The sequence below is a fragment of the Fusarium graminearum genome, chromosome 1, assembly GCF_000240135.3.
Source record: "Fusarium graminearum PH-1 chromosome 1, whole genome shotgun sequence".
NCBI classification, from domain to species: Eukaryota; Fungi; Ascomycota; class Sordariomycetes; order Hypocreales; family Nectriaceae; genus Fusarium; species Fusarium graminearum.
Window position 1 is genome coordinate 1,720,433 of NC_026474.1, and position 17,685 is coordinate 1,738,117.

Sequence of the window (17,685 nt, forward strand, 5' to 3'; positions counted from 1 at the left end):
GGGTCGGAGGGGGGTCGGTTTGATTGCCGTGCGTCTTGTTCGGTATGCCCAAAGGAGGTGGAGGGAATGCAAATCGAGCGTGTACTTTCGCGCGATAAGTAAAAGGGAGGAAATGGAACGATTGGTAATGAACCTCGACGTTCTCGTGCCAGACGGGTTTTTGCGAGGCCTGGAATGGGTGTGGCAGAAACAAGCGCTTGAAAAGCAAAACGGAGCAGAGGAGATAGATGATAATTAGAGCAGATGACCCAAGAGAAAAGAGAGACGACAGGATTGGGGAGAGCAGACGTGTGACATGAACCGGCAGGGGATTAACAAGACTGGGGGGATCCTGGTCGAAGGCGGAGTCTCAGAGACAACCAAGACGGGTTTCCGCGACGGAAAAGAGCAGGGGTTTTGGTGCTCTTGGTACTGCAAACAGCCACTGAGCACGCCGCACCGTAGCACAGGAGCCAAATACAATATGACCAGTGCTCAATAGTACATTACGGTAGAAGCTAGGAGCACCTTGTGAGGCTTTTGGTTTGCGTACGAGTCGACACTCGCAGTAGCTGGATGTGATTATCGTGAGCTTTGACTGTGGCGGAGTTGAGACCAGAGCAGAATGGACAGTCTAGCAATGCCCAGCAGTCAGCAACAATCCATACGCCATCCAGCAAACGCAGGTACGGCGGGTCTGTCCTTCTATGGCCCAAAGGCTGGGCTTCCCGTCCAGGGGCTACAGTCTCTGATTGGTCGATGGCTGCACTTTGCCAAACGCTTTGTGACGCCCAGCTGCAGGGGTCCTGGTGGCCACTAGTGCAATGGAACCTAACCATTGGTGGCATGAATGGTCCTTTCAGGGCCCTGAGGCACAAAATGGCGAATTGTTATTACAGCTCCAGCGCAACAAACGCACCTGCAGCGTCCGAATCAGGGGTACCTACACACACCCGACGGGTTCGGACTCCCTGTTCTAAAAGCGGTACGCGGTCTACGGTCCACAGATCCACAGATCCATCTGATATTATCATTAGGGGCAACCACTTGAATCCCAGGAAGTCGTCACTTTACCAGCTGCATTGAGTCAATGGGATTTCAGTTATAGGGAGCTGGGTGGTAAATGCAGGGTAATAATGGATGATATACATATTATGAACATTACCTGCATGGGTATTTTGCCATCATATTTCCCAGCACCACCTGCATAAGACAGGCATGAAATATCTCACCTGTCACCTCAAGATTTTTTTACCTATCTCATAGCGCTCCCCGCCCTGCATACTACACTAATCACGGCAAACAACATAATATACGCGAAGAAGAAAAGAAATACGAGAATCCATTTTTACCTATCGATGCATGAGTTCTCGTTTTGTTAATTGACCCATCCATCACCCAGCCCAAGTCAAGGATTACACGATATAATACGGATGCTATTATAAACAAAAATGCAAAACACCAAGGGCTAGAAATGCTACGCATTATCAACGTAGGTATGAACAATGTTCTGCAAGATTGCATATTTTCAGCCTAGCCCGGCCAGCTATGTGGCACCAAGTGTCCCATATGCTACCCATTAACTCCCGATCCTCCAGGGGTATGGTCTATATTTCTCTCGCCTAACTCGCTTTGCCTCTCCTTGTTACATATTCTCCGTAGCATAACAGATAGTCGCTACAGTGCTCATACAATAGCAGTCTCGTCGTATTAATATCGGCCATCCCCGTGCTTTTGTTGCTCATTGCTACCTATCCATTCAATGGTCGATAGCATGCTTGTTTGGCCGAGGACCTGAAATTGGGAGAGGTAACCTGGATTGCCCAATGCAACTGTCAAAGACTTAACCATGTGGAAATTCCCCGGTGATTGGACACTGTCTAGATTAAAAAGACGTGCTTCGACTCAGTATCCCACCAACCATGATAACCAATCGCTAGACCAGGGTCCGTGGTTAAAATCATCCACCAGCTAAGATATGAAACGCACCGTTGCACGCCAGACCTGAGAACCCCCCTGATAGGTACAAAGCTAGCAACCAAGACTCATAGGTTGTTCTCATATGATTTACGTACCTGCCCTTCTTGACTCTCTGAAGCGAGTTCGCTTTCGCCTGACATTCGCTTCGACAAACCCTTGCCAGAGCCGCGTAGGAGTTTCTTGTCGCGCGTGTCGAATTGATTGTCATCGCGAGATGCTGAAGAATCGGCGGGGAAACTCTTTGTTATCCCTTGTCGATCCTTATCGTATTTTCCAACGGTGATGACGATGGTTTCTCCTGCCTCGTGCCAATCCTTGCAACATCGTGATCGTGTCTTGTCCGTTCGCCTTGAAGGGATGGAACTACCTCTCGCTAGGCGAAATTCCATCGGGCCAGTCTCAAGGCCAATTACGTCTGTTGTGCTCACTAACAGCCAGTGCCTTGCATTGGTTGTTTCTTGATAACCAACAGGCCAGATGACAGGCCAGCCCCTACCAGATCATCGGGTTATTCGTGTCAGTCTGTGCAGACGTTATCAAGCAAACAAGGAAGCAATATATGATGGATTATGTTCTTGTTAACTAACAATTCATCCAGTGTTGGCCACTACGGGCATATCCCTAGTTAGAGTAGCCTCAGCGTCTGCTTTACTAGCCTATTCATAGCGAGGCGGGCGCTGGTCTTTGCAGTTCTTAGCTTCATCACCGGACGATTTTTTAGTCTGTGCGATAGAAGTCATGAGCGACTCGCGAGTAATTTACATGGGCACTCTAGTGTTGCCTGTTGGCTTGTTTGTTGTGTAGAAAGCAGATCGTCGCCGCAGAATACGTCGGATATCTTTGAAGTGGAGGTGATCCAGACCGAGAATCAGAGCAACTAAATCGCCAAAAGCGGCAAGCGAAATGAATCAAGAGACATGACCTCATCAGATCAGACACCATCACCAGTTGCCAAGTACCTTAGCGCCTAGAACTATGGCGTCGTCTCTACCCTATAACCATGTGAGTTTGTTCGGTATCAGAACCTCGTAGCTTTGCTTCTAACTTGATACTTAAACCTGAGTGTAGACTGAGTACCTGGGATATAATTCAGTGTCATGTACTTAGTACGGGATGTTGTGGGCAAAAATTCCATCTGTATAACGCGCGGTTTAGATCCAAATAGGCAGCTACTAAAACCTGGGATTGAGCACGGGCATAATCGCCCGATAACTATAACCATTACCTACTAAGGTAGGTATATGCAGACCAGCATAAGAGACTACTGTGAACAAAACGCATCAAATTGGCATTTGAAACTACTACACTGAGGCAGAGTTATTGTATAGGTAGGTGGGTATGTTACATGCCGTTGCAACAATCCAATGGTGGCATTCACTCTCAGCGCGAGACAATGTTTGGTTATAAGCATCTGCAATCAATCATAGTGCAATCGATTCATTTTGGACAGCACTTCATTACAGAATAAACAAGAATGACCCCCTATGGCCCCTATAATCCATATAAACCGTAACTCCAATTGACTAAGTCATCGCTGCCTCCCATGCCCTCCATTACCATTTGCCGATCTATAGCACACCTGTTGCAGCAAAAGCCTCAGGTGGGAGTTGTGACTAGGCTATGTTTAGTCCACATTCGTCGCTCGGGAGGGATAAAATACATACCTTCTTCTCGTTAAACATCAACAAAGCGTTGTTGAAATCCCAGTTGACTTGGACCAGGCACATCTCAGAATACTGAGCTGTCATGCCTGTTTGCTTAGAGAGCTCGACGATCATCGCCTGATGTTGGTCTGCGGGTGTTGGAGCAGGTGCCACAAACACATTCGGGAGCAGACTGTAGGTTCGTAGCGAGAGCATGTCGCTGACAACCCGGATCATTTGCCCCGGCTTCCCAGGTCCGAGGACGAAGGTTCGGGAGAAACTGCGTTTTCCCGTGACGTTGGTGTTGGGATCTTGTTCATCAAATTCACCATGAACCGCGATTATCAAGCCATCGACACCACCGGTGCTCTGACCGCTTGGGTCGACCAGCCCCTGCAAGGGATGGCAGTCCATGATGTACTTGCTGAGTTCCTCTTTGATGTTGGGGTGACGGGTGAGAGGGAGTGTTTTCCAGGCGTCTTGAATGCTGGGGGTGCCCTTGAAAAGTCGCTGGATACGAGCGTTGGGGTTGGTGATTTTAGTCAGATTCCGGGAGAGCTTGATGTAGGATGACCATGAGATGGGAAGCGCCGCTGCAGGGTCCGGGGCAGCTCGGGTGTCGACAGAAATGGAGAATCGACTTTCCTCATCGTACAATCGAGATGCAAGGCCAGGTCGGTCGCTGTCGTAAGAAGAAAAGAAGTCCAAGAGAAAGTTTTCACCAACATTGGCAACGTCTCGGAAATCGGGTCCATTTTGGGGGATAGGGGTAGGCCACAAGGCAGCCTCCTGCGCAGCAATCTGTTCAGGTGTGCGGAGTTGATTGCCGTTGATGTTTTGCAGTTTGGGGAACCATTCCAGAAGAGTTGCCGCATAGTTTGGGTCAGCAGTTTCGATGGGGTTGCCTGTCATGAATAATGTCTCGAGGCACTTGAATTTTCCTTTCCATGGCTGGAGTGCCTGCATGGAAGCCACCTGGTTGCCACTCATGTCGAGATTTTTGAGGTTAGGAAAAGTCGTGGCGATGATCTCTACCTGTCCAACATCATCGATGTTGTTGCTTGCCAGGCTGATGCTCTCGACCGCATCTTCCTTTTCCTTAGGCGACTTGAAAAGACCCTCGCATACAGCCATAAGCCCTTTGAACGTCTTGAGAGCTCGGTCACGGTTCTCGAACGTGCCAAGAGCGACGAGATCTGCGTCTGAAGCCAGTGTGTCCAGCCTGAGGAGTTTATTGTCGCCGACATATCTTGAACTGAGAATGTCTTGAAGCCTGCCACGAAGTTCCTTGGTCTCCTTGGACTCTACCGTCGCACCTCTCTCCGGAATCTCATCCACCTTGATGACCTCCAAAGGTGCGCCAGCAAATACGAAAGTGTTGAGCTTAATCAGCTCTTCGGCGTCCTCCTCAGTCGCGCCTACGTAGACGTAATCACCAACGGGATGGTGCTACACCGAGTTAGCAGGCGTTGTCGGTTATAGTTAGCACGGGTGCGGGGGTGTATAATTATATAGCAGATATAAATTTCAGATCGATACATAACTCTCCGAGTCTCGTATAGCCGAGTCGAATATTCCGCACCTGAAGCCTTGTCAATGTTAAAACATACCTTTTTGATTGCGACCTTTCGCTTTGAACCTGTTCGAAATGATCCGGCCTTCCTCTCCATGAAACCAAGAAGATCGTTGACACCTCCTCCAGAATTGGTGGCTGCTTTGCTTTCTTTCAGACCGCCAACTCGCAACATCGTTAGGCCTGTCATGTCCCGAGATCGGGTTTTAGGAGTCCTGCCAGAACCAACGTTTGAAACACGAGAGGCGAGGGATCCAGCAGTGCCATTGTTCAGTGCCTCAATAACATTCTGGGCCTTCTTTGAAGGACCTCCACGTGTTGAAGTGCGGGCACTAGAGCGAGTGGCACTGGATTTGGGATTGGTGGTGGTGGGAGTTCTCTTGGTACGCCGACCGGCACTGTCCATATCCATATCGCCATCGCCATCAACGCGACCAGCCTTGCGCTTTGAGATTCCGCCTCGCGATGCGCGAGTGGTATTCCGCGCCTCGCGCCCAGTGGTATTCTGACGACCTCGAGGTGCCATCGTGGCGTCAAAGGGCAGAGCGGGCAGTGGTGGTTTGTTTTGTGGTTGGTTTTTTTTTTTTTTGGTAGATGCAGCGTAGGCGGTTTTGATGGCACAAGCAGCTAGCTTTGATGGCAAAAGCAGTGCAGTGGTTTTTCTTCTTCAATAAATAATATAGAGAAGTGCAAGCTTTGCAGTCGTAGTCTTGCAGCGATCCCGTGGGATTTTTTTGATGAGAAAAGAGAGATGCCCAGGCAGCTCTTTGTTCGAGAAGAGAAAGCCCAAGCTTGTTCGTTCACTGCCTAGAGTTAACCTTCGACACCAAAAGTTTGATCCGTCATACCACGTGACATCGCGTGTTCCAATGGCGCGGTCTGGAAACTACAACGCGTCCCTTCCATTGAGAGCTTGCCGCATGCTACTCAAGTACACCATCTGCTCACGCCTGGCATTTCTTTGTCACTGAACCACCACCACAAGCAGGGGCCTCGCAACTATTTGTGAGCAACTGAACATGTTATGAGACTTCAATTCAGAATACGATAAAAAAACACGAAAAATACTTGGTGCATCACAGCATCATCTTGTCATCATGGATAGCGACGAATTTGACGATGACATTGCAGATGAGGATTTTCTGACAGCCCTCGACCAAGTCTCTTCTTCAATGAATGGTCAAAGCACCGCGGCATCTTTACAGACTGTGGCGGGGCAGTCCGGTAACCAGAGGGCCTCTGCAGCTGTGGCGGCTCTGGAATTGGAAGATCTTCCATCGGATGCATTTTCATCACCAGAACAAAACCATTCGCGGCCAATAGCATCCTCAGCAATATCAACAGGAGCTGCTCCCAGGACAGGGTTGAATAGGGCCAGCTCTGGTAATTGGCGTCAGACAACTCTTTTTGGCGGATCTGTGGCAAACGACGGCCCCCGGCCATCACTACCTACCTCTGCAAGAGTGTTTCGTGCAGACCTTCCTCGGGAAGAACCAACGCATCATGAAGTTGATCATGAAGCTATGAAGACATGGGTTTTCCCGACCAATCTGGGCCAGACACGAGACTACCAGTTCAGCATCGTCAAGAACAGCTTATTCAATAACACATTGGTAGCATTGCCAACCGGTCTTGGAAAAACATTCATTGCAGCAAGTGTCATGCTCAACTTTTACCGATGGACTAAAAATGCCAAGATTGTATTTGTCGCCCCAACAAAGCCTCTTGTGGCACAGCAGGTCACTGCTTGCTATGGCATTGCTGGTATTCCTCGATCGGAAACAACATTATTGACAGGCGAAATTCCTCCGCTGCTCCGTGTTGATGAGTGGGCTGCCCGTCGAGTCTTCTTCATGACCCCTCAAACTTTGTTAAACGATATTTCTCATGGCTATGCGGACCCCAAATCTATTGTGCTGTTGGTCATCGACGAGGCGCATCGTGCCACAGGAGAATATGCATACGCCAAGGTCACGAAGCTTATCCGGCGATTCTCGAAGAGTTTTCGAGTTCTGGCCTTGACTGCTACGCCCGGATCTAAAATCGAAACCGTGCAGGAAGTGATCGACAATCTGGGCATCTCACATTGCGAAATTCGCACCGAAGATTCTATAGACATTCGTCAATATGTCCACTCAAGAACTATGAACAGGTTGTTCTTGACCCATCCGATGAAATGGTACTGGTCAGTGAGCTTTTCACGAAAGCCCTGAAACCAATGACCGACAAACTGAGCTCGCAAAACATCTGGTACGGACGAAGTCCCATGGCTATGACAACATTTGGCTTAATGAAGTCTCAGAAAGAATGGTTTGACACGGGAGGCCGACGCGCTAACCAGGGCGTTCAACATATGATGCGAGCTGTTTTCACCGTTCTCACAAGCATCGCGCATTCTATAAAGTTGCTTAATTTTCATGGCATAAAACCTTTCTATGATAACCTTGTCGACATGCGTAGCGAGCAGGAAGGGAAAGGAGAGAAAGGATCCAAATACAGGCGCCAGCTCGTCCAGGACTCCAACTTCCAAGAAATGATGGATAGAATTTCCAAATGGCTTCGCACCGATGGTTTCGTGGGCCACCCCAAACTTGCAGCCCTGGCGGACACTGTTTTAAATCACTTCATGGACAACGCCACAAACACTGCGACCCGGGTGATCGTTTTCAGCGAATACCGGGACTCTGCAGAGGACATCGTACGCATGCTCAACAAGCACCGGCCTCTCATCAAAGCTAGGGTCTTTGTTGGCCAAGCCGACAGCAAACGAGGAGAAGGGATGAAGCAGGCACAACAGATAGAAGCTATTGACAGGTTCAAAGAAGGCGAGTTCAATGTGCTTGTTGCAACTTCCATTGGTGAAGAAGGATTAGATATTGGACAAGTGGACCTTATTGTGTGCTACGACTCCTCAGCATCCCCAATTCGAATGCTTCAACGAATGGGACGTACCGGCCGAAAACAAGAGGGTAAAATTGTGCTGCTCCTCATGCGAGGCAAGGAGGAAGAACAGTTTGCCAAATCCAAAGACAACTATGAAAAAATGCAGAGTTTGATCTGCGAAGGAAGCCGGTTCAGCTTCAGATTCGATTTATCCACACGAATCGTCCCTAGGGAGTTTCGTCCAGAGGTGGACATGCGACGTATCGACATCCCTGTTGAAAACACACAAGACCCGTCGTTGCCGGAGCCAAAGAAGCGGCGAGCGCCAGCAGGGAAGAAGAAGCCACCGAAGAAATTCCACATGCCAGATGGCGTGGAGACGGGTTTTCAGAGTGTGGCCAGTATGCTAAAAGTCGGCGGCAAAGCAAAGCCGGCCAAGGCCAAGCGTAACCCGGAACTCGATGATCTCTCCCCAGTGCCTGAACTCACCAAGGTGCTGCTGAGTGACGAGGAGCTTAAGGAGCTCAACCGGGCGTATCGTGACCTGCCTTTCAATCATAGCGTAGTTGAGGAAGCGGACATGCCTGATATGACAGCGTACCCGGATCTACAAAGACAGCTACGGCCGGTTGCAAAGCTGAAGCATGGGACTCGTACCAAGAGCTTTGTCAAGCTGTGGAATAGGATGGGGAACGAGAAAGAAAGTCTCATCCTGCCATGCCGTGACAAAGATACGAGCAACTACTTGGAGATCCCTGTCCATGCGTTTGCTGGATCTGATCCAGAAACAGATTCGGGAACGGACGACGAGGCAGCAACTTCGCGAGCAAAACCGGCAAAAGTAACGGCGGCTGCCAGAAAGAAGCAAACCCGAAAAGCGCCACCAAAAGCACAACCTCGAGCAAAGAGGAGGAAGCTGTCGCTAGATGCAGTGCCCCAGACGTTCGCCCTTGGTTCCATGGTAGACGAAGGCTTAGACGAAGATGAAGAGGACGACGACGAGGATGAAGAAGAGGATGATGCTCTACCCAAGGCTCGTGGACGATCGAAACCTGGTGCCAAAACCAAAGGCAAACGCAAGGCTACGCGGAAGACTGGCGGGTTTAACAGCGACGAGGTTGGCGACGACTGTGATCGCGATAGTGACCTGCTGGACACGGATGGTTCGGACGACGGTGAAGATCTTTTGGACTTTGTCGTTTCTGACAATCATCCAGTGTCGAGCATGAAGGACCCCACGTCTCTAACATGCCCGTCTACATTTGCTTCATCACCTATTGTTAAAGACGTAGATGACGACGCTACAAGACCTTTCTTTGTGCCTACCATGTTTTCGGCAACACAAGAGAGCGAGGATTTGCCAGATCTGGGCCGCATGCTAGACAAACCTGGCCAGACAGCAGTTGGGTTGTCGGATGATGACGATGTACGAGCAAATCGAACAGTGCGTGGACGACGAAACGTCGTTTATGACAGTGACACCGACTTGTAGGATCAACTTGACTGAACTTGTTTGATGGTTGAATGGCGACGAGTCAAGTAATTACGGGTGTAATAACATTAAGGCAGAAGGCAGACAGTGGTACATTAATATCTAGACTAAATAATATATGAAGGGATGAATCATGACGAAAGGACATCGATCGTTTCAGCTCTTGAACCCTTGCCCAAATTCTCAACATTGATTGTGTAGATTCCTATTATTGTTGGTCAGCTAACTTGTCATGGAAGGCAATCAGACAAAACAAAGTGACAACATCTCGAAACATCAGAAACCCATTTTATAAGCACCACCACCTCCGACGCACCCGCCAGGCTCACCGACCGCCTGCTCAGTATCATCCCCGCGTGCAAGCACACCCGAAAGTGGTGCACAGCAGTGACAAAGGTAGAACGTCTTGTCAGGAGCTTAACTAGCGTGTACATATTTCAGAGGCAGTCTCAGACGGCTCTTCCTATAAGATTATGGAGGGTTGAAAAACAATGAACTCATCATGCGAGATTCGTGCGGTGAGTGAAAGAATGAATGAATTTTTGGCAACTTACGGGAAAGGGCGTTCAAGCGCGGGCGATTCGTTGCTATTGTTCAGTATCGCGTCTTGTTGAAGATGAAAGGAAGAGAGAAGAAAAAATCACGAACTGCAGTTTTCTGCTCTGTAGTGGATCACATATTACGTTAAGCGACACACAGTGATCCACCTGCTAACTCTAGACGCGGAAGCGCCTAGGCGCCTGTATCACAGACAGGTCACAGCCACAAGAGCCCCTCATCTTTCAAGCCACAAATAGCAAGCTCGATATCTCAACGTCACTACCCGATCTTCGCCATTCTCGCTCTTCCCCCTCCTTGTGATAACTATTCTTCTTCTTGGATCATCATCAGGAGACTAATACCATCATAGTTCGTATTTTATACGGAAATCAATCGCAATGACTGCGACAGGAACGAGCGTTTCGCTCCTCAAGTTTGTGGGCACTGTCTCACTTGGCTTGCTGACGGTACGTCTAAGCTCCATCCTCGACTTTTTCAACTTGAGTATCAAGTGATATTACTGGGTCTTATCAAAATAATGCTTGCGGAATCTCCAATGGGGAAAGCCTTATTTTTGGAACTTAGAGGGGAACATTGTTGCAAAACAGACTTATCATGATTTACCATATGCAACCCATATCAGTATCGCTAACTCTTTGCTTCTAGGGTGTCTCATACTCCATCTCATCTCTCGCCCTCCCTGCCCTTCTCCGACTTCCTTCCTCAGCTTCCGCCTCTCACGGCCTCTCTACCCTCAGCGCAGCCCTCAAGACACCTGTTCTGGCCCTCACGTCTCTCGCTTCTGCGCCGTTCCTTATTAGCTTCTTCCTCGCTCCCCGCTCATCTCGCCATCCTTACCTTCTCTACACAGCCATCCTCGCCACTCTATCTTCCGTCGCCCCCATCCTTATTCCTACACCTACACCTGCTCCTAGACGTACCGCTTCATCGGCGCCTCGAAAGTCTTCGCGTGCTAAGATGGAGGCCAGCTACGAAGTTCTAGGCGATGCTCACAGTGAGCCCGCCAGCGACGAAGATATCGAAGACATCAATGGCGAGGAAGTTCGAGCTGAGGTCGAGGGTCTTACGCGAAGCTACCTCGCCAGGACAGCTATTTCTGCCCTGGGCTTTGCCATGGCAGTCGTTGGTATTTGGGGTGATGGTGCACCCCAGTCTGTTGTCTACGTCTCATAAGAAGGACAGGCAGTTCTAAATTGCGATTTTCCCGTTTACATAAATTGATGAATATTCAAAACACAAGGGCGGTCGATATACTCAGAAATTAGGAACATCTCCGATCAATACTACTTAATGAAACAATTCGAGCTTGATAGTACGCTTCGCTAGCCAACGTTCTTAAACTAGTAACTCGAATTCTCATTCATAACTTATTTGATAACAAAGCCATCTGCTTTAACTATCTTAAACATGGTGAAACCGTTCAAAAAAAAAATCCGCCCTACTCATCACTATCGCTTGACGAGGAATCCTTTCCCTCCCTTGGCTGCTTGTTCTCATGCCAAGCTAAGGACAGACAGGAATTCATCTGCTGAACTGCAAAGTCAACAGTTGTGTTGTTCTCATTCTCCTCGGGGTCCTCCTCTCCATCCTCAACTCGAGCCTGGACGCTGAAATATCTGGACGCTGAGTACTTTTCGCCCAGTCTCTTGGCAACATCGTTGGCCTCGTTCAAAGTCACCAAGCGGCGTTTTCCAGGGTGATTTTGCATCGCTGTGCGGCAGAGATCCCACAAGATTCTCCCAACAGTCTTATCGTCGAGGCTCTTGATTGAACGCTGTTTCTTGATGCCCATGGAGATCTGAAGCAAAGAGGCTTCGCTCGCCTTGTAATTGTCGCTGAGCCCAAGAGTTTCAAGAAACTCTCTCCTTTGCTCCGGGGTATGAGCCTCGATTTCGACCTCACGGATAAAATTCTCAGGGCCATCTCTAAGGACATCCCTGGCACGATCCTTTTGGCTTCGACTAGGGCTGCTAGGCATCTCAAACTTTTGGCTAGTGAGTCGGTCATGGGCCAGCTCGGCCGGAGTTCGACCAACAGCGTTCTCCCGGTACACTAGGCTTGGTCTGAATTTGATCAAGGCCTGAGTCAGGGCAATCATGTCCATCATGATTGCGGTGTGAAGACATGTGTCACCGGCTCCGTTGAGCATCTCCAGTTCGTCGCCCTTGGAATATTCGAGAATGAGGTTGAGCATACGGATCATCTCCTGCTCCTTGCCATCGTATGCCCCTCTATATCCATAATAGTTGCGCCTATGGTAGGAGTTGGAATTATCGGGTTGAACCCCCGAGGCTTGAGAAACCCATGCATGCAGAGGCGTGGCTCCGTTCTCGGCCAGGTTCTTCTTCTGTAGGAAAAGGTGGCTTCGAAGTTCGGTGTCAAGGAGGTCTAAAAGTTCGCGGAGCTGGTAGTCCTTGGGATGGCATGCGAGCGCTACATGTAGGATGTTCTCGCCCTTCTGGTTGCGGGCAGATTGGTCGGCGTCGGCTGATAACAAGATCTTGACAGCCTGGATTCGTCCAAGACGACAAGCTACCATAAGAGGTGTGTCACCTTCAGTGTTCTTCTTCTCAATTGCGGCTGGGAATGCTTCGGTGAGGAACTCGAGTACCTCGTTTGCATTTTCGCTAGGATTAGCCAAGACTGCGCAATGGATCACAAGGTCATCTGGAACAATTGTCAGTGTCTTGCACATAATGACATGTGAGAGTACTTACTGTCAGCTCCGAGCCACTTTGAGATCGCACGGTCAAAACCGCCAGGGCTCTCCTTCAAATGCTTGAAGCGATAGTCCTCCTTGGAAGCCTTAGATTTAGCAAACTCGCTGTACAGCCTGTGTGGAGCATCTCCCAGGAAAAACTCAACGCTGTCTAGGTTACCAGCGAGAGCGGCATAAAGAAGAGGCGGTGTCCTTGGACCGCTGCTCCTGGTAACCATGCCACGTCCAGCAGTGGCCCAGTCCTTCCTGTAGAACATGTTAGTGTCAAGCTTGTAAAAGAAGGAATGCCTTAGATATGTACCTCTTTCTTCCATACACAGTCAATCCTTGGTAATAACGCGGCTTTCGGTTCAACTCCACGCCGCTCTTCTTGACAAGGTGGTCGAGTGGAATGCCTGCGCCTGTCTGTTTGATAATCAAGGCAAGCATTTTTGTTTTGCCATGATCGACGGCGTACTTGAAGCCGTCCTGCGGAAAAACAAAACCTGTAGGCGAGTCATCGTCCTCTCCGTCATCGCCTTCGAATTTCTGGCTCGAATAATGCTGCGCCAGATCCAAGAGAAATTTGAGCCCGGTCATGTTGTCTTTTACCAACATGTGAGTGATAAGGCTAGTGTTGATCCAATGATAGAAGAGCCTCTCGTTCTTGACTGACCACTGGGTTGGCACTAATTGGCATATGACTTGCAGAGGCTTGGTATGTGACTCAACGTTCAAGTCAACATGGCCAATGTTGTCAATTGTAAACTGCTGCTGCACCTTCTCAGACACGATTCGTGGTTCGCCGTTTTGGGAGCCATCGGAATCGTCAGAATCTTCACTGTATTCCTCATCGTCATCGTCGCCAGTGTCCATTCTGAATCGAACCTTGTCCTTCTTGGGTGGAGACCATTGTGCTTTCACGATCTCAAGCAAGGCTTTGGCCACGTCGTAATGCCCTCGAAGCACGGCGATAGAGAAGGGGGTATTGCCCTTGTTATCAGAGACGGCGATCTTCAATGGTGCCTGATGCTGTTCTGGGCCCCATGCTTGGAGTGATAGTTGTTTGATCTTGTCAAGATCTCCAGCCCAGGCAGCTTCCATCCTGTTATCAGTTAGTACAATTCATTCCAAAATGGACCATCAGGTATATACTTACAGTTCAATGTAACCATCTCTTCTCCTTTCGGTCATATCGCGGTCGTTGTTAAAGGAGAAGCGATACTCGAAGGGTTTCGGGTCCTTGTCGTCTGTTCTTCTGCTGTTCCGACTAGAACTGTCTTCCCTGCCATTTGTCTTGATGTCAGGACGCAGCTCTGTGAAGGGTTTGGCACCTCGGCTTATCAAAGCCTCTTCAACAGCCTCGAAACCTGCAACCAGCTCCCGGATTGCCTCACGCTTCTCAGATACTCCCTTGGGCTCTCGCTTCTTCTTGATCTCCTTCTCATACTTCTTCTTTCCCTCGACAAAGTTGTATCGTTCTCCTTCAACTTCGCATGAAACAAGACAATGAGAATAGGTGCCTTCGGTGAAACGGCTCAAAAACTCATCCAAACCTGGCGTCTCTTTCGGTTCCACTGGCTGTCGTTTCTCGCCCTTGTAACCCCGGAGTTTCTTCAAAGAGGACCGAACTAAGTCTAGAGCTGAACGCCCCTTGTTATAATCCCTTCGGTACTCATTGAAGATCAATTCATGAGTCGGAATATCCAACGGGTTGGGATCAGCACCGTTCTCGAGTAGCTTAATTGCAATCTCTGTGTTTCCCAATCGGATAGCCGTAATCAACGGCTGCTCTGCGCCCTCACTGTACATTTGTTGATTCCTCTCTAGGTCCCCCAGCCTACCACTCATCCCAGATACTTTGGCAGATTTTAGCCAGGTATCGAAGTCGATTTCTGACTTGGCGCCAGCAGTCAGTAGCTTCAGTACCAAGGCGACATCGCCATTCTCAATAGCGGTACTGATAGGTGCGATGGCCTCTGAGTTCCAATAGCTCCCGCCGCAGACCATATGATTGATGGCTGCCTTGATACCTGTCTTGTCATTAGCCAGGAGTGTATCAACGAGGTCTTCTTCTCCAGCCTCGACGTAGCGATGAAAGACACTGCACCCTTTGGAGTCGGCCTGGGCAGAGGTAGCACCTAGCTCCAAAAGGAGGTTGGCCATCGACTTGGCCTTGTCACTGGGAAGCGACAAAGCCAGAACCAAAGTGAGGATTGCCTGAGCATCGCCGTCCGTAAGAGACTTAACAGGCATAATCGAGTCGGACCCGAACTACACAATGTGTTAGAACAATATCCATAAACCATGAGTGCAAGCATTGCGATTATATTGTACTCACATCGCAAAGTGTTCTGACAGCATCCTCATTGCCCTCTGCAATGGCAAGATGTAGAGGGGAACATTGGAGATCCCACGCCAGAGCGTCAATGTCGAAGAAATCGGGTTCATCTTGCGACTCGTCGGGGACTAAATCTTCATCATTGTTGTCTCCGGCTTCCTTGACCTTCACAAAAGACCCTGTGGCCATTGATGCCGAATCCACATCTGTGGTTTCACCATCAATAAGCTCTCCGTCAGAGTCTTCGTTGGCCTCAGATCCAGCAGGGTCCTCTGAGTCACCGTCTTTGTTGGATGCCACAGCTTTCTTCGCTGCCTGGCGCTTCTTGTCCTGGCGCTCCTCTTCAGCCTCTTCATTCTCGATCGACTTTTCCATCAAAATCTTGATCATCGATGAGTCGCCGCGCGAAGCAGCCAAGTGAAGAGCAGTCTTGCCGTCTGCTAGACGAGCAGTAAGTCGAGCACCATGGTCCACAAGACACTTGACAACCTCAGGGGTTGACGCCATGACAGCAAGGTGGAGCGGTGTCCTACCAGTGTAGTCCCTCTTGTTCGGATCGGAGTCTTCCTGACTGAGCCAGTTTGATACATCTTCGACATCGCCATCGACGATGGACTGGCAAAGCCGGGTAACGTTTCCGACGTACGCCATATCCGTCCAATCGTTCTCAGTTAGGGGGTTGAAGGAGCCGATTTGCTGTCGGCCAGGATCGTCGATCAGGAAAGAGACTTTGCCTTTGATGTATATCTCACCCTCTTTCTCTGCGACTTCCTTTTCATCATCGGTGACAGGTTCGGGGCAACAGCCGCAGCAGTCTTCGATAACATCCTCGACACGCCCAAAGAATGCAGGATGGCGATGCAGGTACACTTTTCGCTCATCGGGCTGGTTCCACTCTGCATTGAGAAGAAGATCTCGTGTATAGCAGAGCTTCTCGATCCGCTTAGCGTTGAAGTGTTGTCCGTAGGGCACTGTGAAGGTATGGTAGTTACTGACATCTTCCTCGGATAACCAGTCAGCAACCTCGTCCTCGTGATAGTCTTTGATGTTGCCATGAAGAACTTGGCGTTGCCTGTAGACCCTAGGACGACCTCGCTCCTCCCTTCTCTTGTCGAGATACGTCTCGCGAGCCGTAGTGGTAGGTAGCCTTTCAAGAACAAGCAGACGAGCGAGGCCCAGGGTTCTCCGGAAACTGCGCTCGAATATGGTAGGGTCAACTTTCTCCCTCGAAAAATCGGGGTAATAAATCTCGAATGCCCTCTTGGAGTACTTTGAGAGCCTGTTTTCGTAGCTGGGCGAACGGCGTGTAAGATCGATATGGTTGATCTGGGTGATGAAACTTCCAAGGGCTCTAGGAGTAACATAAACCTGACACTATTCAGCGAAAAGTTGAATGAAAAGGAAATGGGAAAACAAACCTGGCTGCCGTTGTAGGCTCCTCCAGCGGCATCGATATCAAAACCAGTAAGGATTTCGCTAACCGATTTGTAGACACGTAAAACGATCTTGAAATGAAATTAGAAAATCAATGCATGTGAGTTCCAAAGGAAACTGACCTGGATATGTCGAACGGGGTATTGACTAGCAATGGTGATAGCGTACTTGGTTCTCACCACGGTGACCTCATTGAGCAGGGCATCCTTGACAGCCCGTTCGATTTTCTTGATCTTCTCTATGGCTTGATCGTGGTTGAGTCCGTAGAGAAAGAGGTCGACATCAGAGGCAGGGCAGAACTTCTCGTGGTAGTACTCGCGAAGCTTACGCTTGGTAGTGTTGAACTCTTTGGGGACAGGGAGAAGACAGTTGACAACTGACGAACCAGCAGCTACCACATTTGACCAGTCCAGGTCGGCCAATGATGACTCCGAAAAGATGTTGAAGTTCTTTTGGAACTCGGCCAGGTCAGCAACAGTTGCAGGGGAGTCATGAGGGCGACGTTTTTCATCAGGGAGGGCCATGATGTACTTGGACTTTTCCTCCTCAGACTCAGCCTCAAGATTTCTGGCTCGAGTAGTGATGAACTTTGTATCTTCTGTAAAGAGAGGAACCACGTTGAGGTAAGGGTCGTCAAGAATGGGATTCTGACGATCCTGGGCATAGACGGATCGCAACTCGGCTTCATACTTGCGGTATGGCTCAAGTATCTCAGTGATTGGTGTATCTTTGTGATCGGAGATGTACTTGGCCAACTGCGAGTGAGGAGCGGGAAGCTCGGGAAGATTGGCCATGATTGCGATATTTGGGAGTTGTGGGAGTAACAAGACGTTGAAAGGTGCAAGCAAGTACCTACTAAGGTAGGAAGGAAAGCAAGTAGAGAGAAGGGCGGGGCAGAAAGAGTGTTGCAAGTTTGGGAAAGAAGTCAAGACTACCTATAGCTGGGCAATTGCGGTTCTCGAATTGATAGATATTGCAAGTGAATTAGTCTGGAAGGATGTCCTTGAAGCTTTATATAACAATTGTTACTACTTGTCATGGGTATGCTGACAGCTGAAGCTGTTCCAACAGCTCGATGGGAGCTTACTTACCCCACTACCA

At 49.3% G+C, this 17,685-nt stretch overlaps 5 protein-coding genes across 5 annotated transcripts; 2 read left to right on the forward strand and 3 right to left on the reverse strand.

The window, feature by feature from the left end:
* Positions 1–1,689: 1,689 nt before the first annotated feature.
* On the reverse strand, positions 1,690–2,348 carry FGSG_11780 (uncharacterized protein; the record flags this gene model as incomplete). Its single annotated transcript, XM_011317925.1, has 3 exons — positions 1,690–1,773; positions 1,969–1,995; positions 2,055–2,348. The coding sequence occupies 3 exons, from the start codon at positions 2,346–2,348 to the stop codon at positions 1,690–1,692; spliced, it is 405 nt and encodes a 134-aa protein (XP_011316227.1).
* Positions 2,349–3,450: 1,102 nt separating this feature from the next.
* On the reverse strand, positions 3,451–5,932 carry FGSG_11781 (uncharacterized protein; the record flags this gene model as incomplete). The annotated part of the gene is given in 4 exon segments (XM_011317926.1): positions 3,451–3,527; positions 3,539–3,572; positions 3,624–5,051; positions 5,213–5,932. 4 exon segments carry the CDS (start codon positions 5,699–5,701, stop codon positions 3,451–3,453), a joined length of 2,028 nt encoding a protein of 675 aa, XP_011316228.1. The 5' UTR covers positions 5,702–5,932.
* A 340-nt stretch (positions 5,933–6,272) lies between these two features.
* FGSG_00548 (uncharacterized protein) lies at positions 6,273–9,550 on the forward strand (the record flags this gene model as incomplete). The annotated part of the gene is made up of 1 exon (XM_011317927.1): positions 6,273–9,550. Exon 1 carries the CDS (start codon positions 7,262–7,264, stop codon positions 9,548–9,550), a length of 2,289 nt encoding a protein of 762 aa, XP_011316229.1. The 5' UTR covers positions 6,273–7,261.
* An 828-nt stretch (positions 9,551–10,378) lies between these two features.
* On the forward strand, positions 10,379–11,408 carry FGSG_00549 (uncharacterized protein). The gene is made up of 2 exons (XM_011317928.1): positions 10,379–10,557; positions 10,757–11,408. The coding sequence occupies exons 1-2, from the start codon at positions 10,489–10,491 to the stop codon at positions 11,282–11,284; spliced, it is 597 nt and encodes a 198-aa protein (XP_011316230.1). The 5' UTR covers positions 10,379–10,488; the 3' UTR covers positions 11,285–11,408.
* Positions 11,409–11,549: 141 nt separating this feature from the next.
* On the reverse strand, positions 11,550–17,378 carry FGSG_00550 (uncharacterized protein; the record flags this gene model as incomplete). The annotated part of the gene is made up of 7 exons (XM_011317929.1): positions 11,550–12,778; positions 12,829–13,076; positions 13,132–13,914; positions 13,969–15,083; positions 15,151–16,524; positions 16,569–16,655; positions 16,707–17,378. The coding sequence occupies 7 exons, from the start codon at positions 17,376–17,378 to the stop codon at positions 11,550–11,552; spliced, it is 5,508 nt and encodes a 1,835-aa protein (XP_011316231.1).
* Between the last annotated feature and the right edge of the window lie 307 nt (positions 17,379–17,685).

Bases quoted from the DNA above. Each gene is read 5' to 3' on its own strand.
- FGSG_00549 (XM_011317928.1), top strand. From the start codon at position 10,489: ATGACTGCGACAGGAACGAGCGTTTCGCTCCTCAAGTTTGTGGGCACT. The intron at 10,558-10,756 runs GTACGTCTAAGC...CTTTGCTTCTAG, and splicing joins TCTCACTTGGCTTGCTGACG to GGTGTCTCATACTCCATCTC.